General features: G+C 45.2%; 1 protein-coding gene across 3 annotated transcripts in view; it reads right to left on the bottom strand.

Moving 5' to 3' along the window:
- LOC126531017 (uncharacterized) overlaps positions 1-18,946 on the bottom strand; it is an 88,858-nt gene that overhangs the window by 25,271 nt on the left and 44,641 nt on the right. The window contains exons 3-7 of one of the 3 annotated variants that reach the window (XM_050178377.3): positions 17,545-17,859; positions 16,970-17,221; positions 15,973-16,130; positions 14,903-15,025; positions 14,452-14,691 (exon numbers count right to left, since the gene is read on the bottom strand). In XM_050178377.3, coding sequence (XP_050034334.1) covers positions 16,027-16,130; positions 16,970-17,221; positions 17,545-17,859 — 671 coding nt within the window. In that variant the 3' untranslated portion in view covers positions 14,452-14,691; positions 14,903-15,025; positions 15,973-16,026. Of the gene's footprint in view, positions 1-14,451; positions 14,692-14,902; positions 15,026-15,972; positions 16,131-16,969; positions 17,222-17,544; positions 17,860-18,946 lie in introns of those variants that run through there. The other 2 variants (XM_055070911.2, XM_055070912.1) reach the window with 2 other exon arrangements.

The raw sequence follows: 18,946 nt of genomic DNA, 5'->3' as shown, positions 1-18,946 counted from the left end.
TGTAAATGCAGTCCGTGTCGTATTATACGTTTCATTAGATTTGCTGCCGATTGCTTCTACCAATGCTTCCAGCTTAACAAGTGCACTTGGCCCGGTTTTTTTTCTTTTCGACTCACTAACACCTATCTGAATGCCGCCTTGATCTATCAATGCTAAGATTACGACTGTGCCAGAGAGTCGATAAAGAGTGAAATTCCACGAAAACAATAGCCAAGAAGTGGTCGAGGTACGATGCCGCGAACACTGAGCGTATACACGAAATCGATATATAAGTCTAATCACGCGATGTCTCAGCGCACTCAAATACTTATCTACTTCCTGTTTGCCTTTGTGCACCAGTTCCCCTTGTTGTTATCCGGCTTACATTGCCCGGAAGGAAGAACTAAAAAGAAAATAGGCAAGATGCGTATACAGTACTTTTCTGAGAGTGAGGCCACGTTTTTGTTGTTTTCATCTTCTGAACACCGCCCTTATCATTGCGTGGGGCTCAAGCTCACCATTGAGTTCCCCTGGGAGAAAGGAGCTTCTTGAAGAAGATCAAGAGCAAAGGAGTCACCGCACTTCCGGCTGGAGGAAAGACAGACAAAAAAAATTGCGCGCAGTAGCAGAGGAAACGAATGAATAAAAAGCGCAAAAGCGTCGGACGTTGTAGAAAGGAACAGATAAGCGCAGAAGCGAAATTCCGGCAAAGTAGGGTACCGATAAATGAACGAGGATCCTTTATACCAGGTCTACACTTCTCATCCGATACGTTACAGTCCTTAGGCCTCCGATGAAGGGATGTAAAAAGATAAAACGGAGAACAACACATGCTAGAGGAAGGAGAGGATGGCCGAAGAAGTCCGGGTGGAATTCAATTGTGAAATGAGTTCCGTCTTTTCCTGGAATTCAAGCGCTCTGCCAAGTGCACAGGCTACAAGCGCGTTTGTTTGGCTATTTGTGCAAGCTACAGAGCTTTGGAAAAGCCTCGTAGGCCAAGCTCGTCGTATATAAGAAGTCTCTCTTTGTTTCTGCGCTCATATGGAATCTTGAAGTGCACTTTCAAAGCTGTTGAAAATACATTTTTTTCGATCAAACTTCCTGCGTTCCTACAATTATTCCTGCTTTCTTTCTCTAGCGATAAACACAGGTTATCAATTCAGTCCTAGTTGGTGTAGAGATGCTAATATTTATTTCTGTCGGCTGAGATGACTCAGCAATCTTGCGCACTGGCGATGCTTCAGGAATTCACAAAAACTTATCTGTTCTCCCGTCGAGTTAATGCGCATACATCAAAATGGTTATCCTCTTTCCAGTGGCATCTTTTTGGTGCCGTCATGATATCTTTGTTCAGTTTCCTCTGTCCACGGAGTTTTTTTCTCGCCTTTTGCCTCTTTCTGCTACTTGTCGGTGCCCATTTGTTTGTCCAAGCCAGTATCATTAAGTAATTCACATTTTTGGAGACATTGGTACAATTTTATTGTATTCATGCTTCCACCTCAGTATTATAAAAAGCAGGAATTCCAGCATACACTTGTAATGCAGACTTTATAGACCTTTTCTGCGACCAGCGTCTTCCCAACACAGTTACCGTATACCATTAGAGCCAACCAGCGTGCTGGCAGATGGCTGCACAAGGCTGTACTTTTCCATGACTTAATGCATGACAATAATGAGAAATATATATACGCAAATGAGTTCTGTAAAAGTCAAGGGGTGGTGAGAGCACCGAACCCTCTGATCTCCTTCATTCTCGGCGTACCCATTTGCGTTCGCGATTTGTTTTTGCCAATTCTGTCAAGTAGCGAGAAGGAGGAAACCACGGACCTCTGGTTAAATTGAACCATCTCCTTAACCTACGTAGCTATTACCCTATTGTCTACCTATTACCCATTGTTACCTGATGTTATTACCCAACGTTACCCTATTGTTACGTGATGTTACCTATCGTTACCTGATGTTATTACCCTATTACCCTAATGTCTATCTATTACACAATGTTACCTAATGTTATTACCCAAAGTTCATCCATTGTTACCAATTACAGATCAGTGTTCCCAGTTTTGCAGCGCACAACCGCTTTCTGAAGTCAGACGAGATGTGTGTCGAATCACGTTCCGGTTTTTTGGAGAGGTGTACGGCAGACAGAATACTAGTAGCGACATATTGTGACGCAAAGGTTAACTAGAGAGCACATGGAGGTACTACAGGAGTGACCTGCCACATTCTGCTCAACGGCTGGTGTAAAGCCTTAATAGCGACACAATTGTGAACATGCAGTTCATTTATGGTTCTAATTTGAGCATGACACTAACGCGACACAACAAAGTTGATAATGCACATATGTAGCTGCAAGAAATGGGAAAACACCCACGTACTTAGATTTATGTGCACGTTAAATAATCCCAGGTGGTTCAAATTGTTTCGGAGTCCCCCACAACGGCGTGCCTCACAATGAAATCATGCTGTTGGCACGCAAAACCACGTAATTTTAGCAATTTAGTATAGCGTACGCTGTAAAAAAACATATAAAGAAAGAATAAATAGGTAAAGTTGAGCATATCTACGAAGGGCATTTTCGTTTGCCCACACACGTCGAGTTCAGATTGAGCTTTGCGGGATTTGCGTGGAATGCGTAATTAGTATAACCCGGCGGCGCCCAGGAACGCCTCGACCCTAATTCACCTTGCTACTTACTGACTCTTCGTCATGGCTCTTCGTATCAACAAGCAGAACTAAATTGTAAAGACAGCCTTCACTTAGACTGGTCATCCCACTTTGTTGACAAAATGGTAGCGAAGTTTTGCTGGTGTTGCTGACATAATTTGCATGTTTCCACGTCGCTAAGCCTGACAAAGACGCCCCAGATGCCATGAGACCACTTTGATTTCTATCTACGAGGTGGCGCCACGGCATTCCGCATTGGCCATGCGCTGGCGGCGCGAAGCGCACTACTTAGTTTTGGAAAGAACACGCATGTAAAGCGCTATCATAGCTGCATTGCAGCACATTGCTAAGTCACCAAAGTTATGTCTATACAAATGGACGAAACTGCAAATGCAGGCTAACATCAAACTTTCAGGCGCTCCGTTCTGGCAAACGAAAATCGTGACACATTATCGACCGATGAGAACAGAGACCCAGTTCAAGCGGCGAACGCCGGCACTTTGTCGCTCGGTCCATTATTTGCACGCCGCGTCCAACGGGCGAAGGGCTGCAGCTATTACGTGTAGCCTGGAGCCCATCCTCGATCAGTTAGCGCATGCGCACACATAATGAAAGCAAAAGACTGCGAACTGTCGTCGGCCCCAACTTGTAGCGGTTTTTCGTACTTGCATTTCTGAACACTGAATTCATTTAATGTGGACCACTTGCGAGTGAATTGTATGTGTAAACGGGAAAAAGGAGTTGTTCCTCCTCCATAATTCAGCGAATGTGAGTTATGTAGGCGAAACCAACTTTCACGATTTGCGTTTATGTACGCTTGTTGTCTAAAATGTGCGTTATGCTAAGCCTTCCGCATCTTGCGCGACGAAGCTCGCTTTTGACTCTAGTGTGTCTGTGAGTGCATTATGTGCGTAACATTCTCATTTTCTTCATCTGTAGGCCTCCTCATAGCAGACAACTCCGCAGCGTCGTGTACGTGTTTGGAACTCAGCCGATGAGCCAGCGTGTATGTTGAGGCTCAGTAGAGTGTTTGGTGTAACTTTTCCTCGCCTTTCGTCAGCGTATGCTACAGTTTGTCTTAGAATGCATGAAATTAATATATTTTATTTAGCGAACTCCCTTCTACATATTTCGAACCTGTGACGTTTCTTCTAATCCTAGAATTCTTTTTCCTTTTAATGAAATTTCAGAAAATACAATTTCAGTAGCCATCACCGTTATAGGTGACTAAAGCTCTCTGATACAGTTTAAAAAATTCGCAGCAGAATCTGAATTGTAGAGGAAAAGTGTGAGACAAAATAAGGGCGAACGGGCCCGTAATCTACGCATTTGATTAAGGGGGGGGGGGGGGGGGGGAGGGGGCTTGTTACAATTTCCTCTCCATTTGCCACATAGCCTTTCAGCATTTGCTAATTTGCAGAGGAAAAATGAATTGCCACACTAGCAGAGCATGCGCTCTTTGAACAGCCACATTGATCTCCGCAGATACAGACAAGCATAACCCCATACCATTAGTGCGGTTGCTGTAGAACTTGTAGAAAGCACTCAGCTGAGGGGGGGGGGCATTTTATTAACCCATTTGTCACCGATTGTTCGCACCTAAAATGGCGCACTTGGAACGACTTCATACTTAACGCGTTTTAGATGCGAAAGCGCCAAATAGCACATTGAGTGAAAAAGTCGGCGACGTCTGTAGCAGCGGAACCACATGCTCGATCGCGCCTCGACGAAGCATATCGGCAGAAACGGAACACCTGCTGCTCCGATGGCGTTCTCCATGTGGCGCGAGGGGAGAGGGCATCGCCGCGACGCCACGTCACCAGCGCGCATCGACGGAGCAGACACGGCGGACGGGACGCCGCGAGGCGTCGTGTCGATGCCCCATTAGTGACAGCTGCTGCTTCCTCCGTATGTTGTCGTGCAGGACGTCGGTGGCATGCGGCATCCGTGAATTCTCAGCAATATCGTCCAAATCATACCAGTCTAGAGCGAACATGCTATCGTAGAAACTGTACACAAACATAACCCGCACCAATTTAATCGCGAAACTCGATCACATACCCTGCAGCAAAACTAGAAAACCTTACACGGAGCGCAAACCTCGAAGGACCACTCAGCGGCACACTCAATTGAACACTAATGCTTTCACATACACAACTCATATGAAGTGCTTAGGTTTCCTCGGTTGTTTGATTCCACCCCCGTATTACAGTGACCCTGATGGTGTTGCACTCTTGCTCTACCCTTCATCTTCTCGCTTTTGTCCTCCCCCAGCGCAGTGTAGAAAGTCAGACATTTCCATCTGATTAATTTCCCTGCTTTCACCTTGAAGGTGCATTCACAACGGCGATTGAAGAGACCGACCGCAACTGAAGACCATGGAGCCGTTCGCGGCGACCGATGTTCACACCGGCAAACGCGGCCTGCCCGTTGCCACACCGAAATGTATAGCGATAATGCAGTTCACATCTGTCTTGCGCCACCACTGCAGCGTAAAATAATCGTCAGCGTGTCCTGCTCCTGCACCGTTGATTGGTTCAATAGCTTTTTTAAACATCGAGCAGCGAGCGGCTGACCCAAAAACAGTCGCTTTCGAGAAAAGCGACCAATTGCGACCAACTATGTTGCGCGACCTCTAGGTCTCGTCAGCATGAATGAGCCCTTATTACACTTATGCGTAACATTCCTGCCTTCTCTCTTTATTTCCTCCTCCTCCTGTAACGATGTTGGCAGCCCAATATAAACGAAAGTGACCTATCCGCAGCGTTAAATACTTCTACAGCGAAGAGGAAATGGGAGAGACCAGTAGCGCAGTTCCCAATTAAGGCTCTCCAAGTGTCTTTATAGCTGCGAGTATCCATCGACAAAGTATCCACCTACAAAATGAGCAAGAGGCTCAGCAGGAGATACATGACACTATACTGAAACCATTAACCTCTAATGGTCGAGCAAGATTAATATTGCTCTGCTACCGGCCATTTACGCTTCGGAAGCTCTAATAAAACTGCTTCAGGTATATATGCAAGGCCGTGTCGCGCATTTCTCTATATTTCCTTGTTAACTGCTTCATTTCGATGAAGCTCGTTTCTCTTGTGGTCATGGTACAATGCCTTGCTGCTATACGTTGCCCCGAGTTCAAAGCAGGTCTCGGTAATTAGACCATAAATCACGGGTAACTGCATTGAGCTCGTCCTCTATACAAACTGCGGAATTAGCAGCTGTAGGTTAAACGTCTTAAAAAATAGGCTTTGGTGTAGCGCGGAAATTTGGATGCGAAAGAAAAAGAAAGACACTCTAGCAAGCAACCATTCGTTTTTACTCGGAGAGGCCACTGGAAAAGAGAAATAGTAGCGGGTAATTATTGTTTTGCCGTAAGTGGAAATATTAGGGAAAGCATTGAAACAATGGTAGCACCGAAAGAGGCGCGATGTAAGCCAAATCTGCTTGGAATCCTGATTTTATATATATATATATATATATATATATATATATATATATATATATATATATATAATGCGAAGCAATGAAACCGCAACGCCCGACTTTTATTAGGTATATAGGAAGCCGAACCGTTAATACACCTACACTTTTGTCATGTTTCTATTTTCTCTAACGTTTCCGTCATAAGTATTCGTGGATGGCGACAAATTTTGATTAAAAATGATGGCACTGTCGCCCATTTGGCAAATAACTGTACTTTCCTCTACAGCGACTCTAAAATTATTATCTGATGAACGAAAGGAGAAAGGAAATAATTTATCTTGCGCTTGCGGATTTACTTGCGAGAAGCAATGACTCAACGGAAACAAAGCGCGAGGTGTCGGGAAAGCAGCCACACTGTTTAAAATTTAGCTGGCAAGAGCACATTTGAAAAAAAAAATCGAATGATTGATTACTCCTGCACATGCAGCCTGCGAAAGCTCAGAATGATAATCAAGCGTGAGATCTTGTGTATATACTTACGCATTCGAAAACCCAAATTGGATATACAACAAATGCTTTTACCGCGGAATAAGCAAACTTCCTGCATGCGCGCTCTCAATGATCTGAGCACAAAAACGGACGTGAAAAATGGCGTCATTGGATTTGCGCTCCAGCAACACAAGGGGAACCCGTTTTCGCTTCAGTAGAGAGGAACAAGAAAGAGAGAGCGCTTATTTCATGTTAACAAAGAAATCCCAACCCGCGGAAGCGTGCACTGGTCACGTGTTTGCCATTTGGGGCAGAAAACTGAAGGCAAAAAACCACGCGATTCGGTGACGCTGAAACATGTATTTTTCCACTTCCTTTGCAAATGCACTACAAGAAATGCTTGCTTTCCAGAACGCGTGCCTTTCGCACCACTGCACAGAGGGTTCTATTGAAGGAGGTCATAGCCGCCCGCAAATGAAAAATAATAAATTCTATATTACATATCTTTACGAGATTCTAACGAGATAATTAAGAGTGGTAATAACACGACACTGTATTCGCGTTTCTCTGGCTGAAATTTGGTGACTGTTACAAGAGGAAATAAAGCCAGACTTGAATTTTGTATAGCGCCGATGTCGTCACTGTGGCGTCACAAATTTGACTGCATTTTGGTGCAGGTCAGAACTTTTAGTGCGACAGCACCTGACCCATAGTATCGTAACTTCGTGCGCAAGCAGTTTGCTTGATCACTTAATTTTATTTCGTCAATCTACAGTGACAGAAATGCCACTATACGTCCGACCAATACACAAAAGCTAGTTGATGGTGCAATCAGAAATGGCACAGGCAACCTGTGTATTTGTGTGAACAAACATAAATGCTATAGGTTATGAAAAAGCATCATCAATCAGAGCATTGTTCCTGTCTTATAATAAATAACAATGTTGTGGAAGTAAAGTTATTTACAAAATAAAGCACATTTACGCATCAAGAAAGACTCACTACTACATGATAACACTGTCCAAGGTGTGTACACGAAAGACCTAAAAAAAATGAAAAGGAAACAATGGTAGCCCTACCGCGGAAATAGTAATCAAAAAGAATTTCTCTGCAATACTGATGATTGAATTTAAATTCTTGAGAACATAGACGCTGCTGTAGTAAATTAACATGAACTCGTTACGATCACACGAAGAGGATAGTGAAGCACTAATTAAACGACAAAAGGCTTTCGGTGAAATCACCGTGCGCTTGCAGCCTTTACTACACTTTTACGTAAAGACGTCGGGCAGACAGATGAACCTTTAGAATATGCGTCTGTTTTTCTATCGGTGATCTCGACGACGAAGACAGATTGGGAATGTAGATAAGGATGGCGCATGATTGTCAAGCGTTTTGTTTGGTGCCCCGTCCTTGCCCAAGTTTTCGCAGTAGCGAGATACAGTATATCAATCTATTAAACTGATGACGATATCCCCACTACGAACAGAGCACACGAAAATATTACGGGCGTGTAAAATGTATTAGATACTCGGAATACTGGGATACTCGAAAGTCTGCAGAAAAAGAATAAAAAAACAGCACTCTGAAATGCACTATCGTGACTTGAAAAACGCCATCTCTGTATTCTGCAGCGCAAACGAGGGCCGACTCGCTCACGTTCGGATAGAATGTCCAAGCCAAAAGCTAGAAGAAAAAAATGGCATCACTAGCTCCCGCGCCAACTGGTCTTCGCGGGAGAAAGGTCCAGTGGCGACCAAACTAAACTGCGACTGAGAGCCGAGCGTGCTAACCTAGTTTGTGCGCGAGCTAAACCTGTTCTTTCCCTGCTTGCTTTGATTCGATTCACGGCCTGCCAGCGATAAATTGAGATTTAGTGACAAGAGTGCAACTAGGTCACTTCACAACGCGAAGTTCCAATCCCGCCTGAAAGACATCGCGAGCTTTGGTGGGCACTGATGCTTCTTGGAAAATGAGGCGATCCCCTGTGGGCCTTCGCGGAGGAAGCAATCACGGAAAGAGAGACGACGTGAACGAGGACGAACGCGTGGGGGAGCAATCTACCCACGCGGAGCTCTAAATGGCCACCGTAAAGCTCTGGTGTCACCGTTCAGTCATTTACTGTCGGAGGGCAAAACAGGAAAGAAATCACGCCGTAGAACACCAAAACCTCCTGGACACGGATTTGGTGCCAGCAGTCACTTTCAATCATTTGCCTTCTTTTTTAATGCTTTAGCGTGCAAGGTGTTTTCAAAGGTGTCAACATATAGACTACTTTTCCACGTATTTTCGCTTCGCCTGCACTTATTGCTTTCAATAAGTAAAAGAGAGGCTGCAACTATTGCATTGCCCGGAAGCATCATTATAAAATTCGTGCTGAGAGAACGTAAATTATAGGTAAACCTCTACTTCAAGGAAAGGGAGGCTTGGGCTAAGCGCCGAAACTACAGTGGGATTAAGAACGCTAATGAGAGACTTCGGTCATTGATTAACGAAGCAGGAAAGGGCGGGGGGCAAAAAAAAAATAGAGGGCAACAATACCTTGATGTTTGTGGGCTCCTCGCCGTTCATGATGGGAGAACTCGGGCGAAAAATGTTCGGTCCCGGTTCGAAGCTCTGAAACGCGCTGCCTTGATTTATCAGGAGAACCACAGTGCCATGTTCCCGAGCTTTTTTTTTTCTTTCTCTATGCCGATAGCCTCAAACCCAACTCGCCGAGATACGTGGCAGTTCTGCGCAACGAGTGGCACTTCCGCCACTAATGTGTCCCGGGCAGCTCTTCGTGGGCGGATGACCACGATAACGCCGCCGCTGTGAAATCTACATCGAACCATCACCCTACCTCCCCCTTTGTGTCGAAGACCGGACTCTTCGTTGGCATGGCAATGCCCATTGTCACTGCTCCCATGCGTGCGGCAATAGTTGAGATTGTTGCCAGTCATTGGAACACGTGGAAGCGTTATCACTTCCATCTGCAGCAGTTGCTTCCGGCATTGAGGAAACGCAAGAGCCGGCGGCAGTGCGCGGATTTGCCATGATTTCCACTCGCAAGGTTTTTCGGTAGAAGTCTGCTCCGTATCACTTCAAGTTTGGTCCGAATCTACCCACCGCGCTGCCTTGTGTTCGCTCGCGCTCATTACTCAAGACACTTGGAACTAAACGAAAAAGTAAGGCAGGAACACTTAACACTGCTTACGTGTGGGAAGGCGAAAGCTATATGCTGTTTGTAGACTACGCCATAGAGGCGATGACTGCGTTGCCCTCACCGCAGTACGCCGTAAACAGGCGGGCTCGCCAGCCGGTGGCCCAGTGCTTTGCAAGTCATGCGTCGGGATCAGGTTGATTGATTCGCGGGTTTAACGTCTCAAAGTAACACTGGGCAGTGGAGAGCGTCGAATTCACCTGGACCAGCTTCGGTTCCTCAACGTGCACCGAAATCGCGCTGCACGAGCGTGTTTCGCATTTCACCATGGTGAAATGACCCTAAGGAATGCAGCAACCGTGGCCGCAAATCAAACCTGCGACTTTCGGGCTCAGGAGCAGAGCACCATAGCCCCTGCAGTACCGCGGTGGTTACTCTTGCGTTCAGTACGCTCAGTACTTGCATGTTTATTTTGCTGCTGAGTACGCTTTAACAGCGGAGAGCACGCAACTGCAGCGAGGTGCGGCGGCCTAGTGTAATGCACTCTATCCTAGTGTTTGTTTCTCATTTTCCGAAACAAGCCAATGCGATTAACAAGTGAGAGTTCTTTTTTGTTTAAACTTATCATTACTAAAAAGCAAGCTGTGACAAAAGCACTTAAAGTAAAGCCATCGAGGTTGTAATTGGATTAACGTAGCGAAATTCGGTGTGCTTCAGAGGCCCGAGTTAAATTAAGTAGGTGTCTTTAAGCGCAAATCCTCCATAAATAGAAAAAAAAATAAGAATGCAATAAAACGGTGGATAATCCTCGCCAGCTGAAGGAACGCCTAAGCTCCGCGGTGGTGTTATTCCGTTTTTTTTTTTTCTTTTTCAGACGACAATGACTTTTTCGTAAACCGCTTTCGAATGCAGTTTTCAATACCTAGATTACTAGCGTAGTGCGCGCATTAGGCTCTTCGGTTTCCGGAAAGGCATTTGGCTCGTATCGCACCCGCTGTAGTGCTTAATCCCTTAAACCAGTCCAGTTATCTGGATAAGTCTCAGACCACGTTGCTCGTCCCAGCTACTCAGACAGAATGCATTTCACCGCATCCCTCGAGCGGAACGTCTTTACTGGCGTGTCTGTCTGAACCCGGCCACCTCAGCTGGCACTCCTACAATTTGGCAGGAGGGCAGGTGATACTATCTGCAACAACTAAAAAAAGAACACATACACGCAAGCTTGCATTTTTGTCTAGTAGACAGTCTAAATCGTGAGCTTTACCTGAAACTTCGTTGCGCAAGAAGTGAGAACAAGAGCCAAAGAAAGCACACAGAGAACTGCTGTAGCTTACGCAAGAATCTTATGAGAGAATCTTGTTGTTTTCTGGAATTGCAATTTTGTGTTTAGGTGTAGTTACTTCATTTCGTTGTCTGCATGTGCCTGATTGAATGACAGTTAAGCACTTCTATGGACCCACACACATTTTTCTAGTGTGTCTGAACGGTAAACTGCGAAGCGAAAGTTGCGTTTAGTTTTCGGCGTTTGAACACCTTTTGATAGCGTGCCAAATATTGCCATCACCAGCCAGATATACACCTGTGAATCACGTAGCATTTATACTAGTACCTTGAACATTGCCGCTCGTGTAGTATTAGTATTTTATAACAAGTTTTCAGGATAAATTAAGAAGTTGGCTTAGAGGCTGCTGTAGAAATAACGGCAATTTTGCACGAGAATGTGAAGCTTGTAGGTGCAAAGAGACGATCCAGCACCTTCGGTGCAATTTTCCACGTTTGAGTGTACATAGAAAGGTCCTCTGCACCACACTCGAGAGGCTTGATAGCCATCCCCTTAAGAAAAACAGCATCCTTGGGCCCTCGTGGCTGCCGACATGAGCCAGAATAGAGCTGCAGTGTTTCTCAAAAGCATTGGAACAGATTGTAAAGCAAAAACTGCCGCCAGTTAGCTTAGCTGTGTTTCCGCGGACATGTTTCTTTCATGTCTTCTCTCCTTGTCTCCTCATCTTTCCTCACCTTTTCCCATCCTCCTCTGCAGAGAGCCAACCTGAAAGTCAGTCAGTCTAGTTAAACTCTGAGCCCTTCATCTTTCTCTTTTTTTTCTCCTGCCAATTTTCTACCGAAAGAAGAGGACATTCACATTTTACAACTGTTGCGTGCCCCTGCTATAAATATTTGGAAGCCATTTTCCAACGCGGGAATTAATGACGTTGTAGGACATTGCTGCCGTTCATCTCGCCTTAACAGCAAAATTTGGACGTCATCACAGTGGTGTTCTTGAGATTGGTTTTTTACATCGAGAAATAAGGCCATGTCAGTGGTAACACGAGTACAATGGTGGCTTGCCACATTACTGGCTTGGATTGGCGTTGATTCAGGCAGCGTACCTGAGCATGTGCTCGTCATCGTTGATGGTGGCTCACACGTTGGAACGGTCGAAACAGCCACTGACTTGCAGAAGCGCACAAATAGGTCGAAGGCTTAATTTCAATAAATGCAGTGGTGCGAAATAAAATAGGACATAAAAACAGAGGTCCCTCGTTTTAGGAATCTTCCTGAAGACTGATAGGTTTTACATTATAAGACCTAGCCACGCTTCAAGTGTACACTTATTTGTTATTGTGCTTCAGTCGTGTGGCATAAGTAAGCCACTACTAGGCGAAGATTCAGTACTATTGAAAAATGTCTAAGGACGCAGACAGGAAAATCATGAGAACTTCTGACTTATCCGGCTCTCCTTTTCCCGCGCAGCTCACATCTAGAGACTACTGAAGCGATCACCGGCATTCACGACCGTACAAACGCATCAGATCACATCCGTAATTTTTCCCCTAATTCTAAATGCATTTTGGGCGATCCGCACTGATCATGAGTGGGATATAAAGAAGCCTTAGAGTTTCAGTTTAGATTCCTAATTTTTACGCCGCAGTGAGGCACCTAATTCAGCGGTACTTCACGACAACCCCGCAATGGAACTGTCGTGACAAAAGGCTGCATCAACGTCAACTAGCTGAACGGACCGAGTTAGGTAGCACCGCTAAAAAGAAACATCGGGCCGATGACCTACGAAACAAACAAGGAACGCTGCGAACGCGCCAGTCGTGCCCACTAATGGCAAAGCAAGTGTGTGCGACTGGCACACCTCCCACCATAAATAGCAAAGCAGAAGACAACACATTCGCGCTATGTCGTCTCTTCTTGTCTGTACCCGTTCTTTAGATTGCTACGTGGTGAACGCGATCTGATTCGCCCGATTCTGTGTTCTTGAGTGCCTCTTTATGGTTGCTTTCGTTGCTCCTGTAGCTCTCACTAGCCACAGCGTTCGCGTTCGCTTAGTTAGGTTCAAAAAATCAAATCACCCTATTACTTTCCCGCCAAAATTAAGTAGTCAAAGTGTTGATAATCAACTTCATAAGCATTGTACAAGGTTGAACCTCAAATCGCACTCTTAAAATACAGGAAAGTGCTTGGATCATGGTGAGCAAGTGATTGAGGGTGAAGCAGAATGCGAACAAATTTTTAAAAGTCTCTATTTCAAAAGTTGACATAGGGTTAGATCAGAGCTTGTAATAATTAGCCCTCTACAGTTATGCATGAAGATAAACTCTAATGATTTTAGTGTAAATGGTACTTTTGCGTATTTGGACCATACGTTTGGTACGCAGGGCACTCTTTCACCTATGGATTAGGAATGAAAAGTCCGTTTATCATTCAGTTAGCGTCATGGACAGACGTGAAGTGAGCTCTGCGCTGCGGTGTTGTTATCTTTATTTCTCTATTCTCCCTTATTTTTCATTCATTTATATGTTTTAGTATTACTACCTTTTCTTTAGTTTTTCCAATATACAATTTAGAGCTGAGGTACTCCCTGAGGTACTCCCTGAGGTACAGCTGAGGTACTCCCTACCCCAATCTCGCTGCAGCAACCCGTGTATAACAGAACAGAAGAGAACGTGGCAGATCTGATGATCCCCACACAATGCGGTTGTTTAGAGTCACCACATGCATATGCACACTAATGGGACATTAGGCAATCCTCAGTCGATTGCTTGAGAGCAATTTCCTAGTGCATGAAAGTTTCTTCGCATTTAATGGCCTATCCTATGTCCTGATATCATGTGCCTCAGATCGTCAAACACCATGTACACATGCTGCTGGTTTGCATGAATAAATTTCTGGAAGTCTCCATAGTGAGATTCTTAAATGATCGATGACAGTCGGGCTATTGCAGCTCTCACAGAAATCAACATTAGTGGTGCAGTACGCGGACAGAATCGCGGACGACATTAGTGGTGCATGACAGAATCGGGTTTAACATATTCCAAGGCAGCTGGAAGAAGTGACGAGATACAAATCGAGGCATCTAGTTTGCCGTTTGTATGATCGTGAAAACGCTGCAAGCCAGTGGTGTTGCAACATTCGCGCGGATTCACCGAATCGCAACGTCCTCGTATCGGCAGAATCCCCGCGTACTGTGCACTCCTACACTCCTAGTGCAGTTATCATCAGGTATATGGGGGGGGGGGGGGGGTGGAAAGGACTTCGTTTCGTGCAGGCCATGTTTGAGGTAGACGTTTTCGGAGTAGTAGTAGAAGGTCAGCAGCCAGAAGGGCCGGTGTCAGACTGTACCTTCCTTCCTGAATGTGTTCTGGAGAAAAATGACGTTGGGTCATTGTAGCTACACGCAACTCTTGCAAAAATGATAAGGCGACATAAAAAAAACAATGGCAATGAAAAATGACGCTCTGGTCTACTAAAGTGATTGTTTTTATTCTCCGCACGTAGCGCAGGTGACTGTGCATAATGCTTCAACTCCACGCTGCAGCTTCGCGTCATGCCATATAAGTTGCTGCAGTCAGATTTTGTGCATTCGTACCCATTATGCACACGAGGGCGCTCACAGACAGCGGAAAGCGCCTTACAGCCAAGGTCTACAATGTCATGAATTCCACAGATGTCTAAATAAAGCTCCTTAAAACTTGCATCACCAACTGAAAATAAAAGAAGAGAAGAGCGGTAAGATAACACTCTCAAGAAATATCCTCACTCCAATAAAGTAGTACCAACATTATAATCGCATAGCAGCCACGGATAGGTAATGTCACTGACAGCGGAGAGCAAAAACGTCAACGGCACAGACAACTCGCACTGTGACGGGCTCGTTTAATGAACGATCCGAGAAGCTAAACTTAAATCACCCACCTTGCTGACAACAGCGTCGGAGCCAATAATAAAGATTTGCGGACGAGCCAGCATATAACCATGCGGGTCCCGGGGTGAACTGATGGCCAAACGTAAACTAAGGCACGAGCGGATACCAGGTGACTGAAAAAAAGAAGAACGGCGAAGCGGCTTGACCTTTTCTGAACATCGGCCATAAGCGCTCGACTTCGCAGGATACTATGATGGAAAAACACGCATTTAGAAACGAAGGCAACATATGTGGCTGAGAACTCAATTAACTGCAGATATATTTTTTTAACGAGTGTGGCAATTACTGCAGGAGTAATCATAAACAGGAGCGATATTTCTCGCTGGTTTTTAAACAATCATGAACAAACCGAAAGGTTTCATCAAACAAAACGCAATTATCAATTAATCTGTTTTACTTATTCTATATGGTATAAAACAAATAAAGCATTCAACCGTGAATAGTTTAACAATTCCTTAACAATGGTTACATAAAGAAATATATATTAGGCCCGGCCATCATAAAGTGCTGGTTCTACAATAAAAGTTTATTCCTCCTCCTCCAATCGTATCAAGGAATGACAAATGGAATGTAAAAACAGTAGGGGACAAATGAAAACATACATGTACCACACTTGGTCAGATTTCATCACTCATCATAAGGTAACTTGAGATTTCATTTATTTAATTGATTTGTTTGTTTAAGCATTTATTTATTCATTCATTTATTTACCTACTTATCTGACTATACTGCCAGCTGCATCCTGGCAGCCAAAAGCAGGAATGGTAAATGACATAACGAAATGAAAGCGAAGAGCTTTCACAAAGCAAACTGTCGTGAGATGATCAAAAAAAGTAAGACATACTTATTTGTAGCGATATGCATCCTCCCCAGAACAGCAGCACCGAATACAGAGGACGGATATTCAATAACACAAACCACAAAGTGCTCGTAAGGAACTAAGATCACTGACGTGGTGATAATTGAAAAGATAGCACTTATTAGAATCGGTACAAAAGAAACTTCGCGCTTCACTCATAAGCGCCTTCGATTTGCAAGAAACCTAGCTTTGATGTCCCACCTGTTCTGTCTGCCTCCATCCAGCATGTCCTGGGCAGGTTTGAAAGGAGTGGCTCTATGCTGAAGACGGGATAAGGTGGAGAGACAGTAGCACGGGCAGTGTTGTCATCAAGGCAGTGAAAAAGCGGTTGAATGCAACGGTGGCTTGGCAGCTCATCTCTGGGGAAGAAAGAAAAGGAAGGATCGGAAATGAAATAAATTTTTGTTTGTGCACATTGAACATATGCAAGAAAACAAACCAACAAAAGATATGCTGTCTAGTATCTTTGTTCTTGAGAAAGCTATTTTTATGAGCTCTTTGTACAGGGAGACGCTGGTAGATTGCTCATTTGCCAAATAGGAGCCAATTTGACCCGTCGAAATCACGTTCCCTAGGGCAGGAAAAAAAGCAGCGCTTAGGGATTGTCAAAGCTTGACAGCGTATTTATTGCTCGATCTAGAGTACGCCTGCGCTTATGTTCGGGTCTGCTACGGCCTGCATATGTTTCACATAGCTTCATATATTTAGCTTGAATGCACATGAGCTATATTATACAAGCCTCCTTTAAGCTCACCAGGAATACCATTATTGTGAGGTGGGTGGTCATTTTCGGAGAGGCACAATGCAGGCAACTTTAGTACGCGTGTGACCTCGGATGCATGTGCGTTTGGCTTATTTGCTATCTGCATTCAGACCGTCCCTAAACATAATCCACGTTCGGCAGCGCGAAGCGATACACACAAGTTGCGCACATAACTTGATCTGTAATTGTTGATGTTTGGTGGAATGTCTTACCATCTGTGCCGTGCATAATAAATTTAACACTTCAGGCAAGCCCCTCTCTCTATTGTCGACTTTCATCCAGCCACTTCGATGTTTATGTCGACCACATGACACCACCTACCTCGTCTCTCGATCAACGTGAGCCTGTAACACGCGTGGCCTGAGCACAGGTTACACGTTAGTCTGAGCGCTGCTGTATGCATCCGATACGTTTTACTCTAGTGGAGGAGCCTACCGCAGATGATGTTCTTTAAGGGCCTTCCACCTGCTGTAGTCTGCTGCCTCCTTGAATAGGTAAATAGCGGCGCCGGCACCACCCAGGCGCCGTTGTGACAGACCAGCTCCCGGGGACCCCGCAGTTCGAACCCTTCGAGGCAGTAGTAACGCGTCACCGATCCCTCGGCCGGCGTGCGCCAGCAAGTCTCCTCGCCGCTGACATTGTAGTAGCCGTTCACGATCTCCGGAGGGTCAGGCGAGCACCCTGAATCTGCGTATACGGGAAAATTAACATCCTATTTCGTTAGAGAGCATGTTCGCGGCTCTATAGCGAACGCTGCATGGACGTTGTGGCTGCGAATGAGAACAAGAATCGAACACATATTATAATGTGTAGTGAATATGTAGAACTATATCCGGCGTGCTTCGCAAGCTGTCCTGGGTCCTGCAATATGGCCGAAACGCACATACGTAATGATTAATTATATGTTCGATAGCAAACAAGTGAGCCAGAATACTCAGAAAATTTCTCCACCGAACCCTTTCCGTTGTAGTAAAAAATAAGCGATGCACATCCAGGCAAGCGCAACTAACCTCCGAATAGTTTATGCGAGATGCCAGTTCGCCAGTCTGTCCCAAGCACAATGACGTGGCAACGGAAGGTCAGGTTACGGAAGGCGAGCCAGTCTTGCACGTGAAACACGCGATGCAGTCGCACTTCGTACGTCGAGTTGGCCGCTGTCTTTAGGCGGTCGAACGGCATTGTGTTCAAGTACACTCCTGTCTGATCATTGTAGACACCGCACGCTGGGGAAGGCTTGGGAAACATGCCACCGCAGTCCAGTTCCACAGTCTCGGTGCACGACACGCGGTCCGAGAACGTAGTCCAGCTGTCTTCCTTGCAGGAGTCTGCGGTATAAGCGAGGTACGGACAATATCAGGAATAAACATGTGCGCATGTGTGTATGTGCGTGTAAACAATATATATGATCTCACAACACATGGTCTTAAGAAGACATTGTGAAAGTCAAGATAAAGACTTCATCGGGGTACAAATATAAATTATGTGTCAGGACAGCATATTGATGGTCAGGTATCATATTCACAAAGGTACGTTTACTCTGTTGAAGTATACGCAAAAGCATAAGCACCCGTTGTGCTGCCTGATATATTACTGAAGGTGTTCGGCCAATGAAGAACAGCATGAACTGGAGAAATGTTGCGAGTTTGGTCCTTAGATTTTTGACACTTAAGTAAGCTGCATACAGAAAAATAATAATGAAAATACTTGCATTCAGCACGGTAGATATCAGCAACGTGTTTCAAAAGTAAACAATAAATGATCCACCCGCCGTGGTGGTGTAGTGACTTTGGCGTTGCGCTGATAAGCCCAAGCACGCGAGATCAAATCCCGGCCGCGGCGGCGGCATTTTTGGTGGGGGCTAAATGCAAAAACAACTATGTACCGTACATTGAGTGATCGTCAAAGCCGCAAAAGTGTCAAAGTTAATTCCGACACCCTCGCTGTGGCGTGCTTCGTGATCATATCATAGTTTTGGCTAGTAAAACCATAGAAATTATTTATTGAACGGAAATGGAGTAAGGCTTAACGCACAGTAGGGGCTCTATAACGTAAAACTATTCCAATATGTTTTTATTCCTATCGCCTGACGTCATATTTGCGGAACCGCCGACGCAAGCATCGGGTGGTCGATCACCCGCTTGGTGGTCTCAACACACTAATCAAGCGCTCTCCTCGTTCATAGGAGGTCACTTTTGTTTGCTTCAAAAACGAATAACATCGCCTACACTGATGCGGCTTGTCGTATCTAAGTGGCTGACAACAGGCGAGGAGCACGCTCAAGTGGGAGGGACTCGATGGGCCGAGCCAGTGCACTGAAAATCGATAACCGGGTGAAGAGGGTGGTGCCGGCGTCTACAATTGGTCCACTTTCCCTGACTTAGTTTGCGGTGGCGGGTCGAAAACCGCGGCGGC

This window comes from Dermacentor andersoni, chromosome 5, assembly GCF_023375885.2.
Source record: "Dermacentor andersoni chromosome 5, qqDerAnde1_hic_scaffold, whole genome shotgun sequence".
Lineage (NCBI taxonomy): Eukaryota > Metazoa > Arthropoda > Arachnida > Ixodida > Ixodidae > Dermacentor > Dermacentor andersoni.
This window is presented reverse-complemented; position numbering and strand designations above follow the sequence as displayed.